At 43.4% G+C, this 22,312-nt stretch overlaps 1 protein-coding gene across 1 annotated transcript in view; it reads right to left on the bottom strand.

Moving 5' to 3' along the window:
• Positions 1 to 1,827: 1,827 nt before the first annotated feature.
• The window catches only part of LOC144380720 (serine/threonine-protein kinase Nek11-like), a 68,975-nt gene continuing 48,490 nt past the window's right edge, over positions 1,828 to 22,312 (bottom strand). The window contains exon 4 of the mRNA XM_078065551.1: positions 1,828 to 4,253. Within this exon, the coding sequence (XP_077921677.1) occupies positions 3,983 to 4,253 (271 nt within the window). The 3' untranslated portion in view covers positions 1,828 to 3,982. The remainder of the gene's footprint in view (positions 4,254 to 22,312) is intronic.

The following is a 22,312-nucleotide window of genomic DNA, read 5'->3' as shown; positions in this document are numbered from 1 at the left end:
AGACATTTCGGCTGTTTCCATTGCCTGTTGAATGTTTATCATTCAAAATTGTGTGCCTAAATGCCTGGTACGGGGTGGGAACTCAATACACGTCGAAGTAAAATCCAAAGAAGTATTAGACCCTATCTGCAGATGAGGCAGTGTTGGTAGGCTCCAAGCCCCTGCACCACACTGTCTGGAAATGTGCTGAAAGCCGGGAAAGACAGAGCTCACAGTTCACCATTTTGAAAAACAGGATCCCCATTTTTTCAGAGAAACCACTAAATCATTTCATTAGAAGGAAACTTTCCCCCAAATTTATAAAAATCAATGCCAAAAAGAAGGAAGCCTGAGGACTTGATAAAAAGTGTTAAGAGAAGGGGTGAAGAGTGGTGTCGGGTATATGGGTTAGTTTATTGCCATAATAATGCTGAGTCATAAACAAAGAACCTGAGAAGCCTACCACAATGAACATTTGCCTCTGGCCCAAGAGTTTCCGGATCGCCTGGAGCGGTTCTGCTTTATTCCTCGTTGGCTGGGGCGACTCTACAGGTTGGCTGGGGCCGCTCTGCTCCTGGCCCGATCTTCTGACACATTAGTTAGTGGTCCCATCATCTTGAAAGAGGAGTAGGGTGTTTCCCCCCTGGAGCTCCTGTTTAATTTGTCAGCCTCCTTTATCCTGAGCCCACTGTGATGGCCAGACTTTATAACAGACCTAGAGCTTTTGCTCCAGCCTCAGCCCCAAATACATTAAATAATTAACTTCCATCACTCTCTTGTGTGTGCCTTATCTCCGCACCATCCAAAATAGCTGATGGCATTTCCTCTGCATAAATAGAAAGCAGAAAGGTCAATTGGTGTTTGTGAAATATATATATATATTTTACAAAGTGGCAAGCCAGCGGGGTCCCTTTATTCCCTCATACCTGTGACGGTTTCATAACAGCACCTTCTGCCTTCCTTAATCCCCTGGCCAGTTTCCACCCACCATCGTGCAGTTCACCCAGTGAACCACACTCTTGCAGTTTGGTTAGTGATTAATACCAACCCTGGAGTCACCCCAAATCCAGACTGAGCTGGGCTGAAGGAGAAAGTACTTTCCCAATAGTAATAATAAAAAGCGATTTTTTTTTCTAGTTACCTTCAATCTTGCACCCACCACCCTCACTGCCAGTGAAGCAAATGGTGGTTTTCTCCTGTTAATCTGTTTTTTTTTTTTTTTGTCAGTTTTTTTGTAGTCCCAGCCACAGAGCCTAAAGGGTAGAGGAATGATCCTAACATGTTCTTAAATCCAGGGTGTTGTTCCTGGGGAACATTCATCTGTGAAAGATGGCAGAGGCTATTTGAAATCTAGCTTTTTCTTATAGCTAAAACTCACACAAGTATTCTGTTCTGATATTATGAAAACCACTAGTAAAAAGATTCAGAAGCTTTTATAACTTGCTACTATTGTCCCCCTCTTCCAGATCCATTTGAAATGTGTTTGGTCATAAAAGGATATGGGAGCTCTGTGGAGCCCTTCCAGGGGCTGAGGTCTCTTCCCTGTCAGAATAATGGAAATGTCCTAGGCCTCCAAGGGCAAAACTGATCTCCAGTGTTCTACCTTGGAAGTGGTCACAGGTTCTGGATTTGGGCTTGGACAACATGCTCAAGGTCAGAATTCTGCAAAGTCTCAGATTCCAACCCCAAGAAGGAGCCACTATTTGAGGCCTGTTTTTCCTGCCCCAGACCAGCAGGGGCTGTGAGATCAGCAGCACGAGGATCACCTGCCAGCCAGGGACAAGTGCCCAGCATGCAGGGAGGGAGGGGGGTGGGCATCACTAGCTTCGGGAAGAGGCAGAAGAGGGTCTGTGCTGGCCCCAACACCTCTCCACGGTGTACAGGAGTTGAGGGAACACAGAACAGTGATGTTCACAAGGCCTGGAGCACAGCAGAGCTTGTGGGTTCTGTGGTTCCCTTGGCTGCTGGGCAGAGGTGGGAATGAGACATAGAGCACGGTGACCATGCTCCCTTGTCCTTGAACGGACCCCATCGAACTCCCTGAAGCCACGTTAGTCACACTTTGACTTTTTCCCTCCCAATCACTGCCTTACCAGAGTATATTCACAGCAAGGCAGCTGAAGTCTTTGCGCCCTTCTTCCCAGTCCTCATACCACGTTCAGAGATGTTAGTGAGATGAGTCAGTCCCCCAGCAGAGCAGACCCAAGCACTGCTCCAACCACGGGGGCAGAGGCAGTAGGAGGAAGGGTCTCAAACAGTGGTCAAGGGTGGTTCTCACACCCGAGCATCAGCATCACCGGGAACTTGTAAGAAACGCGAAGTCTCCGTCTCTACCCAGACCTATTGAATCAGAAGTGCTGGGGATGGGCCCTGAATTTGTTTTACCAAGCCCTCTGGTGATCCTGATGCTCAAAGGTGAGAAACACTAGTCTAAAAGGCACTGCATCGTGCAGGGAGCACAGCACCAGCCATGACGGGGCCTCCGTGTCCCCCATCGTTAGCGGAAGGCAGAATGCTGACCACTATATAATGCGTGCGTCAGATTCACCAGGTCATTTGGTAACAGAAGATATGCTTTGGCCCTGTGCCTCCCCAGAGAAAGGAGGCGGGTGAGGCTGGGTGTTGACAAAGGTTCTCTTCTTGACAGAACTTCAGACAGGCTCCCCTGAGCACTAGTTCGGCGGGGCCTCCGCCTGGGCCCTGTCTCCAACCTGCTGAGTCCAGTTCAGCCAGAATCCTGTTAAGTCAGTTTAGTGAGAATCCCCCACCCCTGCTATCGGGTCACCCTGGCCTGTCTTCAGCAAGAGTCCTGTGAAGTCGGTTTGGCAACAATTTCCCCCACCCTAGGTGTCTTCTCTTTGTACCTTTACATCCCTTGAGCCCGACTGTGCCCCATCCCACCCCGGGGTCTAAATCTCCAGCTTTCTGTGCTGCATTTGGCGTTGAGCCCCGTCTCTCTCCCCTATTTTAATCGTCCTGAATAAAGTCTTGTCTACTGTTTTCACACGTGTCGGGATAATTCTTTAACAGTATGTTTAAACGGGTGTATGTTTAAGAAGCTCCTCGAGCAAGTCTGATGTAGCTTCTTGGTTGAAAGCCCACATGCAGAGTGGTTAAGAGCATGGGCGCTGGAATCAGACAGACCCGGGGTGACAGCTCAGCTCTGGTAGCTGAGTAAATAAGCAGTTAGCTAAAAGACGGGAGTAATCTCTCCTCTCCCCATCTCTCTCGTCGGTGAAAAGATCCAATGACAGAAGGCCCTTAAAGTTGTAAGTGCAAAGCACAGTATTGTCTCATAATAGGCACCCAATAAATCAAATGTTAGCTGCTCTCGGTAATAATGATTACATGGATGCGTTACATTCATCAACATACTTCTAGATAAGAAAACGATAAAATAGGTGATTTATTTTGTAACCATGTGAAATATATTTATTAAGAATAAAAGTCTTCAATACTCCACGAATGAGCTTGGAGAATCAATCACAGAAGAGAATTGCTTTTTAGATTTTTAGTCCAGGTCCTTATATATATATGCACATCTTGCTTGTTAGCCAGGCAAGGGCAAAAGTGGACCCAAAACAGGTCACCTGAGACAAACATTTGTGACTCCCGGTCAGCAGCTCAGTGTGTCAGAAGCCAGTGTTCAGCGACGTAAGCGGGGAGCAGGCTGACCATAGAGCACGGGGACTCAAGGCAGGCAAGCACCGAGCCTGTCCTCCAAGTGGAAATGGTCAAGGGTAGATGGAATCTTCCAGGCCATCGCAGGGGTGGTCCAACCCTGTGGAAGCCCCGAGGGCACACTCGCGGGAATGCTTTTCAGGAAGCCACACTTGGTCCACAAGCTTTCCTCAGAGTATAGACCAAACACTGATTGGCCCACGACTCAGAGTAGAGGCAGATAGGTTTACTACCCTCTAAAGGACTCACTCCTCTTGACAAGGGACTGATAGTAAAGATGGTAGCCCCGGCATTGTACCCATTTCCCATAATAAAGTCCAGCTTATGTGTTGAATGGGTTTGTCCCCTTGGACTTGCTTGTTTTTGACAATTGTTGGTGAGGGTTCTGGAGCATGGGCCCTTTACCGACTGTGATCAGCAACTGTTCCTCAAAGTACAGGAGCTGGTCCACTTCAAAACAGTCACCGGCACGAGGCACCACTTTTTCTAGAGCTACCCGGATCTCGGCTTCATTGGCCTTCTGGCGCCTTGCTCTCTTAAGGTAGTTGTAGACCTTCTCAAATACTTCTGCTCCCAGCTTCTGCATGGCTGACCTGCCACCCAAGTTAGGAGAGATAAAGAGGAGTTTTACACATTCAAGTCATCCGCAAGAAATCTCTTTAAATCACTAATTACACAAACATTGTACCTTTGAGATTTGGGGGGGAAAGGAAAAAATAAGATGCGATGGTTCTACCTTGAACACTCAACGGTATTCAACAAATACTTCCTGAAGGTCTATTATGCGCCAGGGGCCTTCTAGGAACTGTGAACACAGCATTAAACAAGTTAGGTAAATTCCTGCCTTCATAGAGCTTACCTTCTAGGGTAGAGAATAAACAGATAACTTAAAAAATACATAGACAATAAAATGTCGGGCAGCACCATGTGCAACGAAGTACAATAAAGCAGGGGAAGAGAGGGAGAGAGAGAGACACTCCCCTGAGAGGAGGTGTCCTCTGGGCAGAGACCCACATGAAGTGAGACCTACACTAGGGGGAGAGAACGGGGGCCCTGCGGCTAAAACACCTTAGAGAAATACCGAGAAGGCTAGTGTGGCTGGAGTCGGGAGAACAAGGGAGAAGAGGCGAGTGGGATATGGAGTCAGAAATAACATTAATGAGAACAATAAAATAACAAGAAGAAGAAGAGGCAAAGGAAGGGGACACACTTAACCTTTACAACAGCTCTGTGAAGGAGGCATTTTTAAATTCCCCTGTTTTACAGATGGAGAAACTGAGGCTTAAAGGGGTGAGGTAACGTGGCCCCGCTCCCACGCAGACCAACATTGGTTTTTCTGTGCTCACCTCCAGCCCTTGTCCTCCTGCAGCCACAACAATGGCCATACCTGGTGGGTTTATGTTGCCCGTATTTTCCTTTACCTCCAGCGAGGGTCAGAAATGAAAGGCCTACGTGTAAAACTAGGCCCGGGGCATGTTTTGTTTGGTCAGCACTATGCTTTACTTTTTTTTCTTTTTTTGATTGATTGATCGATTGACTTTAGAGAGGAAGGGGCAGAGGGAAAGGAAGAGAGAAAACTTATGCAGACTCCCCGCTGAGCAGAGCCTGACGCGGGACTCGACCCCACGACCCTGAGATCACCATCTGCGCCAAAACCAAGAGCCAGACCCTTAACTGACTGCGCCACCCAGGCGCCCCAGTGCGTTACTTTCTTGAGCATTTTACTGTGGAAGTCAAGGCACGGCCCGCACTCCTCCGCCCCCGCCCCGCCCCCTGCATATCTTTACCGCGTCTGCCTTTCAGAGCAGGCTGCTTCTCGGATTTCACCTGCCCGCCTGCCCCAAGGGCATTCGACTTTTGTGAATTTCGTTCTCTAGTTCAAAACTGTCATTTTTAATGCCCCATACTGCTCCACTGAATTTATGTGCCAACACTTACCGAGTCATTCCTCCGCCTAACATTTAGCGTTTTCCGCTGTAACACTGAGCCAACGTCCTCAGGAACACAGCTTTTTCATCCAGAGGAATATTTTCTGGCATCAAATTTCTATGAGTGAGGCGAATTACATGAGTGTGTTTTCTCTGTGAAAACTCATATGTGCATTTGTGATTTCTCCATTTTTCTGTATAAATGTTGAGTGGAATTAAAAGATTTTAAAAAGTGAGAATGGAATTATTGGGTCAAAATGCATAAATATTTTTAGGACTTTAACCTTAAGAAATGCTTCTTTATTCTTCGTTTCAGGGGATTTGGTGAAAAGAAAAATCAGAGTTTTTTGTTTTTTGTTTCAGACTTTTTAAAGCATCACTGCTAGACGATGCTCATGGCCATGCTGACAGTAACACAGAAGGCATTAATCACAGGCTCTAATTTATTTTATAAGCTTTTATTGTTCAGTACTATTCAACATTGCAAACTCTAGAACACAAGCATCCAGGTTAGGTATTGTGGCAGACAAAAAGAAGAGTAAGTGATTTATCTTGCTCTAGTTTAGAGGCTAGAAATCATAATGTTACGATATATACATTTTAAATTTTAACTCACTTTTTAATGGTACTTTAGAGCTTACAAAATCCTTTTACATTCATTATCTCAAATGATCCTTGTGAACGAGGCAAGTCATTGAACATTTATCTCTATTTGACGGATGAGAATAAGCAGGTTGACTTTCGCAAACTCACACAGCTAGTGGCTGTTGGAGCCTAAACTCAAACACAGGTCCTGTGCTGGGGAGCTCGGCAGCCCCAGGGCCCCAGGCTGTTCAGCTTCAGCAGATTTCCCACCTTCTTCCTGGAGATTATCAGGACCTATCCCAGGACACCTCACATCCCTAGTCACCCCAGTCACCCCAGAAACCCAAGCTTTCCTTCTGCTGACATTTAGCAAACCCTGTCATTCTCCCCATTCACAGATGACTTCAGTAACCTTCATGCTCTCTTTTTCCCACACCCTACTCCTATCACCATTATCCTGGCGTCAATATTCTTGGTCTCTCTGACTTTGGACTGTCTCATATCCAATGATCATTTTCTTTCCCCTCCTCAGTACACACTCCCATGATCATACCCTTGACCTCCTCAGCACCAATGACCACACCTCCTCTAGAATCAATATCAAGCCTTATGCTCTACAACCATCCCTTTATACTTTTCCACCATACTGACTCCAGCTATTCTTCTACTTCGTGGTACCTGCAATCCTTCGGCCTATCACCATGGTGACAGTCACCCCTTTGTGTCCTCATGTCCCCATGTCCCACTTTTCCTCAGTTACATTTCATGGTTCATTATTATAATTACAATCTTGCAGATACCCTTGACTCTTTCACTCCCCTCTTCCTGTGTCAAAATCCTCTGGCAAAGTTGTAATGGTTAAACCCGGACATCCATTTATTTATGCCTGTTCCTGAACAAAAGAACATTCCAGGAGAAAAACATCCAATTCTGCCAACAGGTCTCATTTAAATAATTAATGGCCGCAGTTCAAAACGGCGCTCAGCACTGCCCATGGTCCTCCTGTAGTTCTCTGGTATGCTTCTTTTCCACTGCTCAAAGTAACTATTTCACACCTTCTTCTTTATTCGTTATTCTCAAACTTGCTAAGCCCCACCCTCCTTCTCAGCTGATGACTTTACCTAATACCTCATTGAGAAATAGAAACAAACATGTAGAAATTCCTTCTTCTAAGTGCCCAACTACCCCACCTACTTGGCCTTCCCTCCGTCCCTAGTGAAGGGACCATCCGTGCTCCCATGAAAGACCATCCTCTTTCTCCCTGAGTGCTCTGGATCTCAGCCTCTGTCACCAGCTCAGTGACCTTCCCACCTGCAGCTACTTCTATGTCTCCTGGAGCATACACATCAGAAGAGAATATGCCCTAGTGCCCTCTTTTAAACAAGAAGCTACTTGTGACCTCCACATTCCCTCGGTTCACCTCTTTCCCCATCTATCACTTGGCCCTCCATCGCTGGCAAAGCTTCTTGAAAGAGTCATGTGTGGCTGATGTTTCCACTTTCTGACTGCACACTCTCCCCCTTCAATCCACTCCTCTTGGGTCTTGGTCCTCATTCCTTCCGCAAACTCCTCTTACAATGACCTTCATGTGGCTATTTCCTCTGGTCTCTTCTCTGTACATGTCTTACTGGACACTCAACAGCGGGCTACTCTCTCCTTCAAACCCTTCCTTCTGTTGCTTTTGGTGATACCACCTTCACCAGGAGCTTTTCCCATTACAGTCTCTGCTTCTTTTTAGCCTCTTTGGCTGACTCTTCTTCCTCCTCATTTCAGCCTCTACATTTCAGAGTCTTTAATACCATTTGTAGGCTGAGGACTTCCTGTATGCCCACCTTCCTGTCCTTCATCTAGAGCTCCAGGCTTGAGTCAACTGCCCACTTGATATCACCAACTGGCTATCTAAAGGGTGTCTCACTCAACCTCAATATGGTGGAAAAAAAGAACTCTTAATTATAAATAAATACAAAGTGCTATGAAGGTTGAGAAAATCAAACACCCCATCGAGGAAGAGGAGGCACAGTCTCACTTGGGCCATAATAGCCGGAGGCAAGCCAGGTGGCAGCCAATAGTGGGAGCACTGGGAAATCAGTGAGTCAGTTTGGCAGGTGAGAAGGGCATGTGAAAAAGAGGGCGAGAACCAGATGAACATAACGTTAAAGAAACTTTGGAATCCCGGCACATGGCTGGCTCAGAGGGTTAAGCATCAGACTCTTGATTTTGGCTCAGGTCATGATCTCAGGGTCGTGGGATCCAGCCCCACATTGGGCTCCAAGCTCAGCAGGGAGTCTGCTGGAGACTCTCTCTCTGCCTCTGCCCTTCCCCTGACATGTGCACGGGCACTATCTCTCTAAAAAAAAAAGAAAAAGAAAAAGAAACTTGGAATCTGACTAGTAATAGCACCCATTGATGAGAAAGAAGCCCTAAAATGTCCCCTGAAACCATAATAACTAACAGTTTTTGAGCCTTTATGTGCCAGGCTCTATTCTGAGCATCTCCTCATATCATCCCATTAAATCCTATGGATATGATATTGTTATTTCCATTCTACAGATGAGGAACCTGAGATATAAGGGGGTTAAATAACTTGCCCATTGCCACACAATTTTGAAGTGGTGGAGCTGGGACATGAATTCCAGTAGTTTCAATCCAGGACTCACTTTTCATCACTATGGATTCAGACACTGGAGTTGAATCTTGGCTCTACTGTCACTGGCCGTGTGATCTTGGGCCAGTTACTTAACTTCTTTGAGCCTTGAATTTTCATATTTACGTGGAGATTACACACAAACACACACATGCGCACACATGCACACACGTGTATCTTAGCACAGTACCTGTCACCTACCAGGTGCTTATTTGCCATTGTTTTATTGTTGGTTTCCTGATGCTGGACTATATCCGAGTCCTATTTCAGTTTAACTGCAAGCTTCAAGCAGTTTTGTAGTTCTACCTCTGGTTAAGACACTATTTTAAATAGGGCGCCTGGGTGGCTCAGATGGTTGGGTGTCTGCCTTCGGCTCAGGTCATGGTCCCGGGGTCCTGGGATCGAGTCCCGCATCGGGCTCCCTGCTCAGCGGGGAGCCTGCTTCTCCCTCTGCCTCTGCCTCTCTCTCTGTGTGTCTCTCATGAATAAATAAATAAAATCTTAAAAAAAATTTTTTTTAAAAAGACACTATTTTAAATAGTTTTATCTTCTCTGAGTGAATTTGAAAAAAAAAAAGACACAAGAAAGCTAGTGGCAGAGTGGAAGGAAAAAAAAGGTAATTTTGTAGAAATAATCATGAAAGCCTATTTTAGCAGCAAGCATTAAGAGAACACACAGATTACTCTTCAGGCATAGTTTAAGGAAAGCTTGAAAACGATTTTACAGAATATAAGAAATCCCTGAACATTAAATATGTATGAGCCACTGTGGGAATAGAATGGCACAACGTATTTCCTCTTTAATACAGCGGTCTTAGTGATCATTTAGTGTTAACAAGCATTGGGAATCTTTATTAAGGATGATTTGTACCCCTTCTCTCCATATTTCAAATGACTGACTCTGAACCTGGTGGGCAAAGATGGAACAGATCTCCCTACAGAGGCAGTCAATGCTCAGGTGACATATGGCACCCCCAGATGGGACATGTAACTTTCAGGTCCCTTTTTGTAAATGGTGCTTGCCTTCTGTTCCGTCCTCCCTGGCAGCAGAATCTTGAGTGCAGCTGTTGGTTGGAGACTGTTCAAGCTAACCTTTCCTGTAAGGATTATTTTGTTTGTGACCTAAACACCTGCCATTGTTCATAACCATAGTAAATGTAGATGGGTAAATACTGACTAAAAAACAAAATCCAGCTTGTATACAAGAGATACAGTTAAAACACAGGGCATTGAAAGGTTGAGAGTAAACAAATAAATTTTAAAAATTTTAAAAAGATATACCAGACAAATATCCAAATTTCCAAAAAAAAGCTGGAAATAGCTGTATTAACATGAGACAAAATAGATTTGAAAAAACAGGAAAAAAGCATTATTACAATAAAGATTGCCACTTGATAATGAAAACAGTTCAACTCACCAGGAAGAAATAAAAATTCTAAACTAGTATGCCTCTAATAAAGTAGAATCAAAATACATAAAGCACTATGGGGAGAAATTGACAGAAATGCCCCCATAGCGTAGTATTTCAGTATACCGTGCTCAGTTATTGATAGGTTAAGCAGTTGAAAAATTAGTGACATAGAAAATCTGAATATACTTAAATAAGCTAAACTTAAGAAACATATATAGGACCCTCTCCCTTCCTGACAATTAAAGAACCCTCATTCTTTCCAGACTTTCATAACATTTATAAAAACTAACCATCTACTAGACAGCAACTCAAGCCTCAACACATTTCAAATAATTGATTTTCAACAAAATATAGTTATTTGATTACAATACAATTGATAGGAATCTGTAACAAAGATATGGATTAAATAGTACCATGTTTGTAAATTTATTTATTATAAATAAATTATGGGTCAATGAAAAAATCAGGCATGCTATAAACAAACTCATTTGAAGCCAAAATAAAAGTGATAGGTACTCTAACATTGTAATATTTCAGTGTAAATTTATTTGACACTCGGAAAACATGCTGTAATCTTTCTGCAATGATGCATCTGAGTATTTTAGAAATCATAAAATAGAAAATTTTATTTAAGGGGACTTTTGCTGTTACCTAAGAGTTGAGAAGATAGGGGAGTGCTCTTTATGCAGTTCACATTAAGGAAGAGGTTATAAGTTTGCTTTTTCTACAGGAGGGATGGAAGGAGAGATGGGGGGACAGGAACTACCCCTTTAGGTAGGTGGGTATGTCAAGTAAAAAGAACTTACATTTTCAAATGAAAAGAAGTATATTTTCATTCTTTTTCATCTATTTCTTCCTATGCTCAATATCTTTTATCAATTTTATTCTCGTGTTCAAAGTCCTTTAAGTATTTAAGGGATCCTAAAGATCATCTTAGTCCAGACGCCTCATTTACAGGCCAATGCTCTTAGGGCTGGATCACTGTCCTGCCCATATGGATAGTGTACACAGGAGAGTTGGAGGAAGCCTCCCCAGGCTCCTGAAGAAGCTCCAGCTGCCTGCAGCCAACCCCCAACATGTGTTTGGCTGATTCCCCAGCTAAAAAATTCCATTAAACCACAAGAGAGTACTTTCTCTCCTGACTATTTCCTCCAAACTCAATCTCTTAGCCTCCAAATTCCTTTACTGACTTCCTCTCATGTTTACTTTTAACTTGCAAACAATATATTTTATCACATCTATTTACCCATCAATATTGACGGCTCCCGGTGCCCTCTAATTATCTATCTCTCTTAGGGGCTCTGAAGAAGATGTCAAACAGAAATGTCCTTTTTTTTTTTTTTTTAAGTTTATTTATTTTTTAGTAATCTCTACACGCTATGTTGGGCTTGAATTCACAACCCCAAGATCAAGGGTCACACACTCTATGGACCAAGCCAGCCAGGACCCCCGTCCTCATTTTTAAATATTATTTTAATTTGGCAACAATCTCACACAGGAAAGTTACAAATGTAATACTAAGAACTCTTTTTCTCCCTGAGCCTTTTGAGAATAAGTTGCTAACCTGATGCCCTTCCCTTCCATACCTGGTGTATATTTTCTACAAATGAAGACACTCTTTTACATAACCACACAATGGCCATCAAGATCAGGAAATTAACATTGACATGTTACTGTCATCTAATACTCTAATCCATTCAAGTTTCCCCAATTGTCTAATAACTCCCCTGATAATAAAAAAGATCCAGGTCAAAATAATCATGTGTTATATTTAGTTGTTGTGTCTCTTTAGTCTCCCTCAATGACCTTGACACTTTCCAAGGTTTGAAGCAAGTTGTTTTGTAGACTGTCCCTCAATTTGTGTTGCCCTTGCCTATGGGAGTTACCAACTCCTACCCTCTCGCTATCTCTCCTTTTGTGTATTAGCTGAAAGACAGGAGTAGAGCCTTCCATTATTTTGGGACATTATGAGAGAGCTCTAGCTACACCAGTTCTCGAAGTTCCTCCCTTCTCTTGGATCTAAAAGATGGTAATAGCAGTATCTTGTTGTTTTCAGGTGCCTAGTTCCTGACTCTTCCCTACAGCTTTGTTCCCTATATACTGTAAGAAATAGGGGGTCTGCATAAGGAAAGGAAGCAGCTTTTGAGTTAAGTTTCCAGACGCTCAAGAAAGAATGCCCTGAGCGTGCTACTCACTTGTATCTCCACTTGAACAACAGGTAGAAATCATGCCCAACTGAATTTCTGAGCTTCCTCCCAAAATATCCTACTGCTGCAGCTTTCCCCATTTCTGTCCATGTCAGCTCCTGCCTTCCAACTGTTCTGGCCAAAAAACTTTGAGTCATCCTGATTCCTCTCTTTCTCTCTTACTCCGATAGTCCAGTGTCTCCCGTAACAAGACCAGTTAGTAAATCCTATCAGCTCCATTTTCAAACTGTATGCAGGATGCAGACTTCCGTCATCCCCACCACTACCGCCCTGGTCCAAGCCACAACACTCTCTCACCTGATTGCTACAATGGCCTCTCAGTTGGTCTTCTGCTCCTAACCTTGCTCCCCTACAGTCTATTATCAATTCAGCAGCCAAAGTAAGTCAGGTCCTTTCACTCCCCTGCTCAAAACCCTGTCTTGGGCTCCCCATCTCATGCAGAGTGAAGTCAATGTCCCTCCACTGGTCTAATATATCCTGAACCACCTTCCCACTGTGCTTTCCAAATGCATCTCCTCCCTCCCTCCTTTCCTGTTACACTGGCCCCTTGCTCTTCCTTGAATACCCCAGGCACACTCCACCCCACGGCCTTTGCACCTGCTGTTCCCTCTGATGAGAATGCTCTTTCTCCAGCTAGCCCTCTCTCTCCTTCATCTCCTCCAGGTCTGTGCCCTCATGTGATCTTTTCAGAGAGATCTACCCAGACTACCCTCTTTAAAACTGTAACTTTTAGCCCCATTCTGCACTGCCTATTCTCTTTCCTGGCTTTGTATTGTCTTAGCACTTGATACTCTCTAGCACACACTGTTCTTCCATAATATTTTATGATCTGTCAGTCACCCCACTACAGAATACAGGGTCCGTAGGGCATGGATTGTTTTCACCTTTCTTGTGCACTGATCCCGTTACCTAGAACAGTGCCTGGCATATAGTAAGTACACAATAAATACACAATGGATGAATGAAGAGATGCTTGGAAAGCCAAATAGAAAGGAATATGGTGATATCATACAATTTTATTTAAAAATATATGCATCTCCTAGGGTTTATTCTAAGAATTAGCACATAGTGAAAACCGTAACCTAATTTTGCAAAGATAAGATCACTTTTGTGATTTTTAGTTGTTGTTTTTCAAGATAAATCTCCAATTAAGTGCAGCTTTCAGTATTATTATATTTTCATCCCGATTTCAAATGGATTGGCTTTATGGGACCTATCCAATCATCGCTGGATAAAAATGACTTCATATTTTTGAGTGGGAAGACGTCAGCCTTACTTTTAATAAAAAAACCTGTGTGGAGAGGCCTGTGCTTCACGCTTGACACATGGGGCCACGTGGAAAGCAACAGAAATCTGCCCACAGCTGCTGAAAGCCCCGCTGCCCCATGGCACGTGGGCGGCCTCGGAGAAGGAGAAGAGCTCCAGAGGCCCTCAGCCCGTCCAAGGCAGCGCGCAGCCCGGACAGGGCTGTTCAACAGAGGTCACCGTCTGCCAGGCGGCAGAGAGCAGCAGGTGAGGGGATGTTAGCCTCCCGCTCCAAACAACATTCTAGCTGAACAGCAGGAAATGGTTAGCACGTTCCCCCGCTCCCGGAAAAACAACAAGTAATTTCTCTTTGGGGAGAGAGAAAAGGAAAGAGTTTCCACCAGCTTTGATAGGTTATCAAGGTTAAAAGCTCCCTCATCCCTTATCCCTTTAGATGAACTAACAGGAAAGCGTCTTGTCTTCCCCTTTCCTTGGAGCTTATTTGCCTTGCAGACGGTTTCTCTGCCCAGCTGAAGCTCCCCAGTAATGGCTACATTTATATTCTTATTTTTGGATTAATTAACCACTTGAGGAGTAAAAACTAAAAGCAAAGGACTCTGCCCTCAGGTCTGCTCCCTAATGAGGCCGGAAGCCTTGGGGACAGAGCACCTTTCTTAGATTGGCAGCCAGCGTGGTCCTGGCCCCAAACTGCACTAAGTTGTTCAGTCAGCACATTTTTAATGAGCACCTAGTACAGGCCAAGTGCTGGGAATGCCGCCAGAAGCTTGTGACCTCACGGAACTCAGATTTTAGTGGGAAGAAGGCAGACAGTAAACATAAACAGGGAAATTTCAGATTTTTGTCAATGCTACAAATAAAATGAAATGGCAATGGAAGAGAGAGTGGGCTGCCCAGAAGAAGGTTGGGACGCCTGGCAAGGGCAGGGGCAGAAGAGATGTTTGGTGTCAGTCCTTTTTTGCCCTGACCTGTGGACCGGCGCCCCCCTCTTCTTGATCAGCTGTTACACAGAGGAAACATTTGTGGGGATGCGGCAAGAGTATCAATGGAGGCCCACACATGTCTAAATGATTAAAAGTTATGAACCGAGCTAACAAACTTAAATAAAATATGATCTACCTAAGGACGCCTGGGTGGCTCAGCCGTTAAGCGTCTGCCTCCAGCTCAGGTCATGATCCCAGGGTCCTGGGATCGAGCCCCACATCGGGCTCCCTGCTCAGCGGGGAGTCTGCTTCTCCCTCTGCCTCTGCCCCTCCCCACACTCGTGCTCTTTCTCTCTTTCTCTCAAATAAATAAATAAAATCTTAAAAAAATATATGATCTACCTCTTACTTTGACAAATTAACTTTATAAAGACCTGGAAGGCCAGGTTTGCATTCAATATTCTCAGATTCCTCAGAGTTCTGCATCAGAATAGGACAGAGCTGGGTGAGCCAGCCCCTGGATCTTTATCCCTGGATGTTGGCCTGTCCCTTTCTCTTCTAGCCTGGCTGTTTCCCACCATGGGGGGTGGGGGGGGGGCTATTACACACACATTTGATACCTCAGCCCCTATGTCCAAGATTTACCCACGCATTCTGCAAATAGCTTCCCTGTGGTCCCCCTCAGGATTAGGGGTGGGTGAACTGGCAGCCCAGACCACCCATGGGAGGAGATACCTGAGGCAGAGGCCCACAGACTCTGGAAATGGGTCTGGGGCCCTCTGGGGAAAGAACTACAAGGCCTCAGGTAACCAGGGCATGGTCTAGAAGAGGAGACACAGGCTCTGAGTATGCAAGCCCACTTGGCCCCTTGGATTCGTTGCTTCATGGGGAGGGGTGGGGCTGGAGGTTGACCGAAGTGGCATCCTTTGTAGCACAGGCCCAGCATCCGCCTTTGGACTGAGGCCAGGAGATACTGGAGGAGGGAGCCTACTTTGCTGATGTAATTAAGAAAGACCTCTCTGAGGGGTGGGAGTAGGAATGACATTTGAATGGAGACTTGAAAGGTAAAGAGGAGTCATCCCTGCCAGGATGTGGAAGAGCAGCACTCCCAACTGAGGGAAGAGGGCATGACCAGGCACTACAAGCCCTGTAAGGAAGAAGACTGAGGTGGTTGGGGCCTAACTAGGAGGAAGAGAGGACAGGAGACGAAAGCAGATGGTTAGGCAGGAGCAGGGACCTGGAAGGCTGAGGTAAGGAGTCTTTGATCCTGGATGCAAAGAGAAGCCACTGATCCTTTATAATGGCATCAACATGGATATTTTATAACAAGAAAATACAACCCAGAGAGGGATAGAATGATTTAAAAGCCCTGTAAGGTACCAAGGAATTCATCTAATCGAACACGTTCATTGTATAGACAAATGGGAAAGAACATTGTGCTAAGGACAGTGGATCTTATACTGGGCCCCCAATGGGATGGCCATATATATGAAATAAATACAGAATAAGTCCCCTTGCTTTTCCTTCTATTCACTAAGCCCCCCTAAACAATGCACCATGAAATGTTGGCCACTAGATTAAGTCCTTCCTAGCTGAATCACAACTGTGCTTCCCTTGATCAATTCAAACCACATTTTTTTATTTTTCAAAAGTCATTTTCACCCCAGCCTTGCTGAAGTAGAAGCAAAGATCTGAAAATAAATTTCTCTTTCAAACACAATAAGAATAATTGGATTCGCAAAGGAAAATGAAGAGAAATCACAAAGGAAAAGCAATTAGAGCCTTAATATGTTTGGAAGAATTTGTCAGGGCAAAGATGTGAGAAACTATGAGTTTCCTGGGAGATTCCAAAAGCTGCCTGTCATTTGGTGAGATTCCCCAAGGGTTCCCTCCTTGACCAAACTTTAGTCAGTCCTCACTCTTGATACCTAACCAAGTTCCTACTAGTAACTTTCCATCCACTGACCCCCTTCCCGCTGCCCACTGCCCATAAATCTCCTGCTCCTGTGGTATTCGGAGCTGAGTTCGAGCTCTCTCCCTTATTACAACAGTCTTTTTTTTTTTTTTTTAAGATTTTATTTATTTATTTGAGAGAAAGAGCACTAGTGGGGGTCGGGGGGTGGAAGGAGAGGGAGAAGCAGACTCCCCACTGAGCAGGGAGCCCTATGTGGGTGGGGCTCGATCCCAGGACCCTGAGATCATGACCTGAGCCAAAGGTAGATGCTTAACCGACTGAGCCCCCTGTTGCAACAGACTTGAAAAATCTTCCTTGCCTGTTTAATTCTGTTGGGTGCAATTTTTCTTGGACACAGTTACCTCTCAATGCCAGACTGTCACTGGGTCTCTCGCTACAAACTGTCCGTATTTGGAAGGGCTACGTCTTGGTTAACCTAAGACCGTCTCAGTGCATGCCTGACACAGGAGTATCACCACCAGCAGCACCCATTCCACTGTCGCAAGTGTCCTGGTTTGGACAATAACTTACACGGTTACCCACACATGGGGTGAAATTTACCGGCTAAACTGTCATCGAGGCCCCCGGTGACAAGAGGACATGCAGGACTTTACACATGGTGCCGCAGCAATTCCAATGAACAAGAGAGCAGACTCATGAAATGGGAACACTCATTTCTAGTCCTGACCCCTAAGGCATTGTTACATTAGATTTGTATCCTTCTATGTCCAAATCAAAATGTTTCTCCATAAATAAAAAATGATGATTTTCATTATTTTGTCTCTCACACATGTCCATACGTTGCCTTTATTATACGTCTCCTTTGAGGACTACAGAGGGGTCTTATCACAGCACACTTACTAGGAGAGTGACGTGCATTCCAGAGCGGGGCGGGGGGAGGAGACCTAGAGAGAGACCAGGAAGGCCAATGTGGTGCAGGCCTTAGGAAAAACAACTGAGATTGGGGGATCAATACCTCATTCTCCGGTGAATTGCATTAAAAGACTGAAATGAGTTTCAAAACTGTAATCGAAGCTGACAGCTTCTCTTGACGGGTTGGGACAAATGAAAATTGAGCGGGGCTTTCACATGCTGTGGGAGCGGGCAGGACAGGCAGGAATCCCCTAAAGCCTTTCACTTGGAAACACTGGGTTTCTTAATTGTCTCCTGTCCTGAAATCAAAGGAGAAGATCCCTCATTAAGGTGAGGTTTGCCGAGTGGTTTTGAAAAATGGCTTTTTCAGCTACTCCCACTTTTCTGATATCTGCAAGAAGCCCTTATCCTGCAGAGCTTCCCCAAGTCCCATGGGATGGGAGAGAAATGCAAACTCAAACTCGGCAGGATCTCAAGCATGGGCCTTCAGGCATCGGCAAGGTAGGGAGCAGAGGGGGAAGGGTTGGACCAGATAATCTCCAAATTAGGAGATCTCCATCCTACTGGGAAAGTCTGCCTCCAGGGACTCTCAGCATGGGTTTGTTAATCCCATTCTACAGGTAGGAAGAGTTGAATGAAAGAGCAAGGTTACTGAACGGTCCTGAGCCTCCTGGCTTCAGTGCTCATTATGCAATCAGAAGGATGAGACTGTTGATTTAAGGGAACAAAGGCCATCAGAAGGATGCTCCACTGAAACCTTGTCACTCAAAACATGGCCCTGCCTGCAGCATCACATCGAAGGACAGCTGGTTAGAAATGCAGGATCTCAGATCCCACCCCAGACCTGCTCTATCAGAATCTGCATTTAACAAGACCCTGAATGGGTCCAAAACCTTTGGCATGCAGCAGAAGTGGTTCTAAGAGGGAAGTTTATGGCAATACAGGCCTACCTCAAGAAGCAAGAAAAATCTCAAGTGAACAACCTAACCTTACACCTAGAAGAGCTAGAAAAAGAAGAACAAAAAAACCCAAAACCAGCAGAAGGAAGGAAATAATAAAGATTAGAGAAGAATAAATGATATGAAACTAAACAACAACAACAACAGTAGAACAGATTAATGAAGCCAGGAGCTGGTTCCTTGAAAAGATCAACAAAACTGACTACAGGCCAATATCAACAAAATAATAGCAAACCAACTGCAGCAATACATTAAAAAAATCATTCACCATGATCAAGTAGGATTTATTCCTGGGATGTAACGGTGGTTCAATATATGCAAATCAATCAACAGGATACATTGCATCAATAAGAGAAAGGATAAAAACCATATAATCATTTCAATAGATGCAGAAGAAGCATTTGACAAGGTACAACAACCATTCATGATAAAAAGCCTCAACAAAGTAGGGTTAGAAGGAACATATTTCAACATAATAAAGGCCATGTATGAAAAACCCACAGTTAACATCATAGTCAATGATGAAAACCAGAGTTTTTCCCCTAAGGTCAAGAACAAGACAAGGATGTCCACTCTCACCACTTTTATTCAACATAGTACTGGAAGTCTAAGCCACAGCAATCAGACAACAAAAAGAAATAAAAAGCTTCCAAATTGGTAAGAAAGAAGTAAAACTTTCACTATTTGCAGAAGATATGATATTATATACAGAAAACCCTAAAGTTTATATATATATAAACTATATATAAAATCATATATATATAAAATCAATATATATATTATATATATGTATATAATCAATATACGGAAATGTGCTGAATTTCTATACACTAATAATGAAGGAGCAAAGAGAAATTAAGGAAACAATCCCATTTACAATTACACCAAAACTATTAAGATACCTAGGAATAAGCCTAATCAAAGAAGTCAAAGACCCGTACTCTGAAAACTATAAAACGCTGATGGAAGAAATGGAAGACAATGCAAAGAAATGGAAAGATATTCCGTGCTCATGGGTTGGAAGAACAAATATTGTTAAAATGTCCATCTATCCAAAGCTATCTACAGATTTAATGCAATTCCTATCAAAATACCAACAGCATTTTCCACAGAACTAGAATAAACAATCCTAAAGTTTGTATGGAACCACAAAGACCCTGAATAGCCAAAGCAATCTTGAAAAAGAAAATCAAAGCTGGAGGCATCACAATTCCAGACTTCAAGTTACATTACAAAGCTGTAGAAATAAAAAAAGTATGATACTGACACAAACACATAGATCAATAGAACAGAATGGAAAGCACAGAAATAAAGCCACAGTTACATGGTCAATTAATCTTCAATAAAGAAGGAAAGAATATACAATGGAAAAAAGTCTTTTCAACAAATGGTGTTGGGAAAATTGGACAGCAACATGCGGAAGAATGAAGCTGGACCACTTTCTTACACCATACACAAAAATAAACTCAAAATGGATCAAGGACCTAAATGTGAGACCTAAAATCATAAAAATTCTGGAAGAGAGCACAAGCAGTAATTTTTCTGACAATGGCCAAAGCAACACTTATTCTAGGTATGTCTCCTGAGGCAAGGGAAATAAAAGAAAAATAAACTATTGGGAGTACATCGAAATAAGAAACTTCCGCCCAGTGAAGGAAACAATTGACAAAACTAAAAGGCAACCTACGAAATGGGAGAAGATATTTGCAAACAACATACCCAATAAAGGGTCAGTGTCCAAAATATATAAAGAACTTATACAACTCAACACCCAAAAAACAAATAATTCAATTAAAAAATGGGCAGAAGACATGAACAGACATTTCTCCAAAGAAGACATACAGATGGCCAATAGATACATGAAAAGATGCTCAATATCACTCATCATCAGGGAAATGCAAATCAAAACTACAGTGAGATATTACCTCACACCCATCAGAATGGCTACAATCAAAACCCCAAGAGGGGCACCTGGGTGGCTCAGTCAGTTAAGCATCCCACTCTTGATTTCAGCTCAGGTCATGATCTGAGGATTGTGGGATCAAGCACCATGCCAGGCTCCATGCTGAGTGTGGAGCCTGCTTAAGATTCTCTCTCTCCTTCTCCCTCTGCCCCCCAACCCCTGCTCGCGTACATGCTTTCTCTCTCTCTCTCTCTCTAAAACACACACACACATACACACACAAAACAACAGGTGTTGGTGAGGATGTAGAGAAAGGGGAACCCTCTTACACTGTTGTGGGAATGCAAACTGGTGTAGCCACTCTGGAAAACAGTATGGAGGTTCTTTAAAACATTGAAAATAGAACTACCCTATGATCCAGCAATTACACTACTGGGTATTTACCCCAAAATACAAAAACACTAATTTGAAGGGATACATGCACCCCTATGTTTACTGCAGCATTATTTACAATAGCCAAATTATGGAAGTAGCTCAAGTATCTATCGATAGATGAATGGAGAAAGAAGATGTAGTATATATATACAATGGAATATTATTCAGCCATAAAAAGAATGAAATTTTGCCATTTGTAACACCATGGATGGATCTAGAGAGTATAATGCTAAGCAAAATAAGCCAGTCAGAGAAACACAAATACCATATGACTTCACTCGTACCTAGAATTTAAGAACCAAATAAACAAAAAGGAGCAAAAGAAAAAAGAGAGGGAGAGACAAACCAAGAAACAGACTTTTTAAAAAATGTTTTTATTTAAGTAATCTCTACACCCAACATGGGGCTCAAACTCATGACCCTGTGATCAAGAGTCACGTGCTCTTCTGACTGAGCCAGGTGCCCCAAGAAACAGACTCTTAATGGTGGTTACCAGAGGGGGGTGGGGGAATGGATGAGGTGATGAGGATTAAAGAGTACATTTATCATGGTGAAAAAAGAAAGAAAGAAAGAGAAAGAAAGAAAGAGAGAAAGAAAGAAAGAAGAAAGAAAGAAAGAAAGAAAGAAAGAAAGAAAGAAAGAAAGAAAGAAAAAGAAAGAAAGAAAGGAGAAAGAAAGAAAGAAAGAAAGAAAGAAAGAAAGAAAGAAAGAGAGAGAAGGGAGTGAGGGAGGGAGGGAGGAAGGAAGGGAGGGAGGAAGGAAGGAAGGAAGGAAGGAAGGATGGAAGGAAGAAAGATAGATCACAGTTCCTTCACATACTCATTCACATTAGCCAAAGTCAAGAATTTCTAAGGACCAGTTTACACACTTAATAAAGAACAGCAATTCCTGAACCAAACAAAAACAAAACCCAAACAAACAAACAAACAAAAAAGCCAAAAACAAGACCCCAAGTGATTCGTATGCACTTCAGTGTTTGAGAAACCCTGGCTGGAGCTCTGGATCACACTTTGAATAGCAAGACTCCAAAAAGCATTTAAAGCCAAGAATTTGCTTTTCACAGAGAATTCTGAAGCTTTTATGCAGTCAGGCCAGCTTACCAAGCTCTGAGGCATCATTTCACATACCAGCACCCTCTACAGAATTATGAAATTTACTTTTTTACAATATGAGTTTAAATCTGATAAGAGTAATAGAAAGGGACCTCCATCAATTTCAGGCTAAAGCGCTCTTTCTCTCTCTCCTCTCTTCTCTTTCCTTCTCCCTAGATATCTGATGCACAGTTTTGCATTGGTGATAATCTTGGATTCATAACACATTCTCAGCATCATGTTTGTTTTAAGAGGAGGACACCAGCCTTGCTCAGGTTGGAGATGATGAATTTGTTTGGTAGTTTGCTGGGTTTGCTTGCCCATGTTTGTTCCTCACTCCTGATTCTGCATCAGCTAGAAGTTTCTTTTTAATAAGCAGAAAATCTTTTCCCCTTCATTTCAGGAAATATTGTATTTTGATTTTATCTTACTGATGATTTGACTGGGAGGTGACAACGAAGCATAAACCCATGTTAA

Source organism: Halichoerus grypus, unplaced genomic scaffold, assembly GCF_964656455.1.
Source record: "Halichoerus grypus unplaced genomic scaffold, mHalGry1.hap1.1 HAP1_SCAFFOLD_106, whole genome shotgun sequence".
In the NCBI taxonomy this organism is placed as follows: domain Eukaryota; kingdom Metazoa; phylum Chordata; class Mammalia; order Carnivora; family Phocidae; genus Halichoerus; species Halichoerus grypus.
The sequence above is the reverse complement of the archived record's forward strand: the minus strand, read 5'-3'. Positions and strand labels throughout refer to the sequence as shown.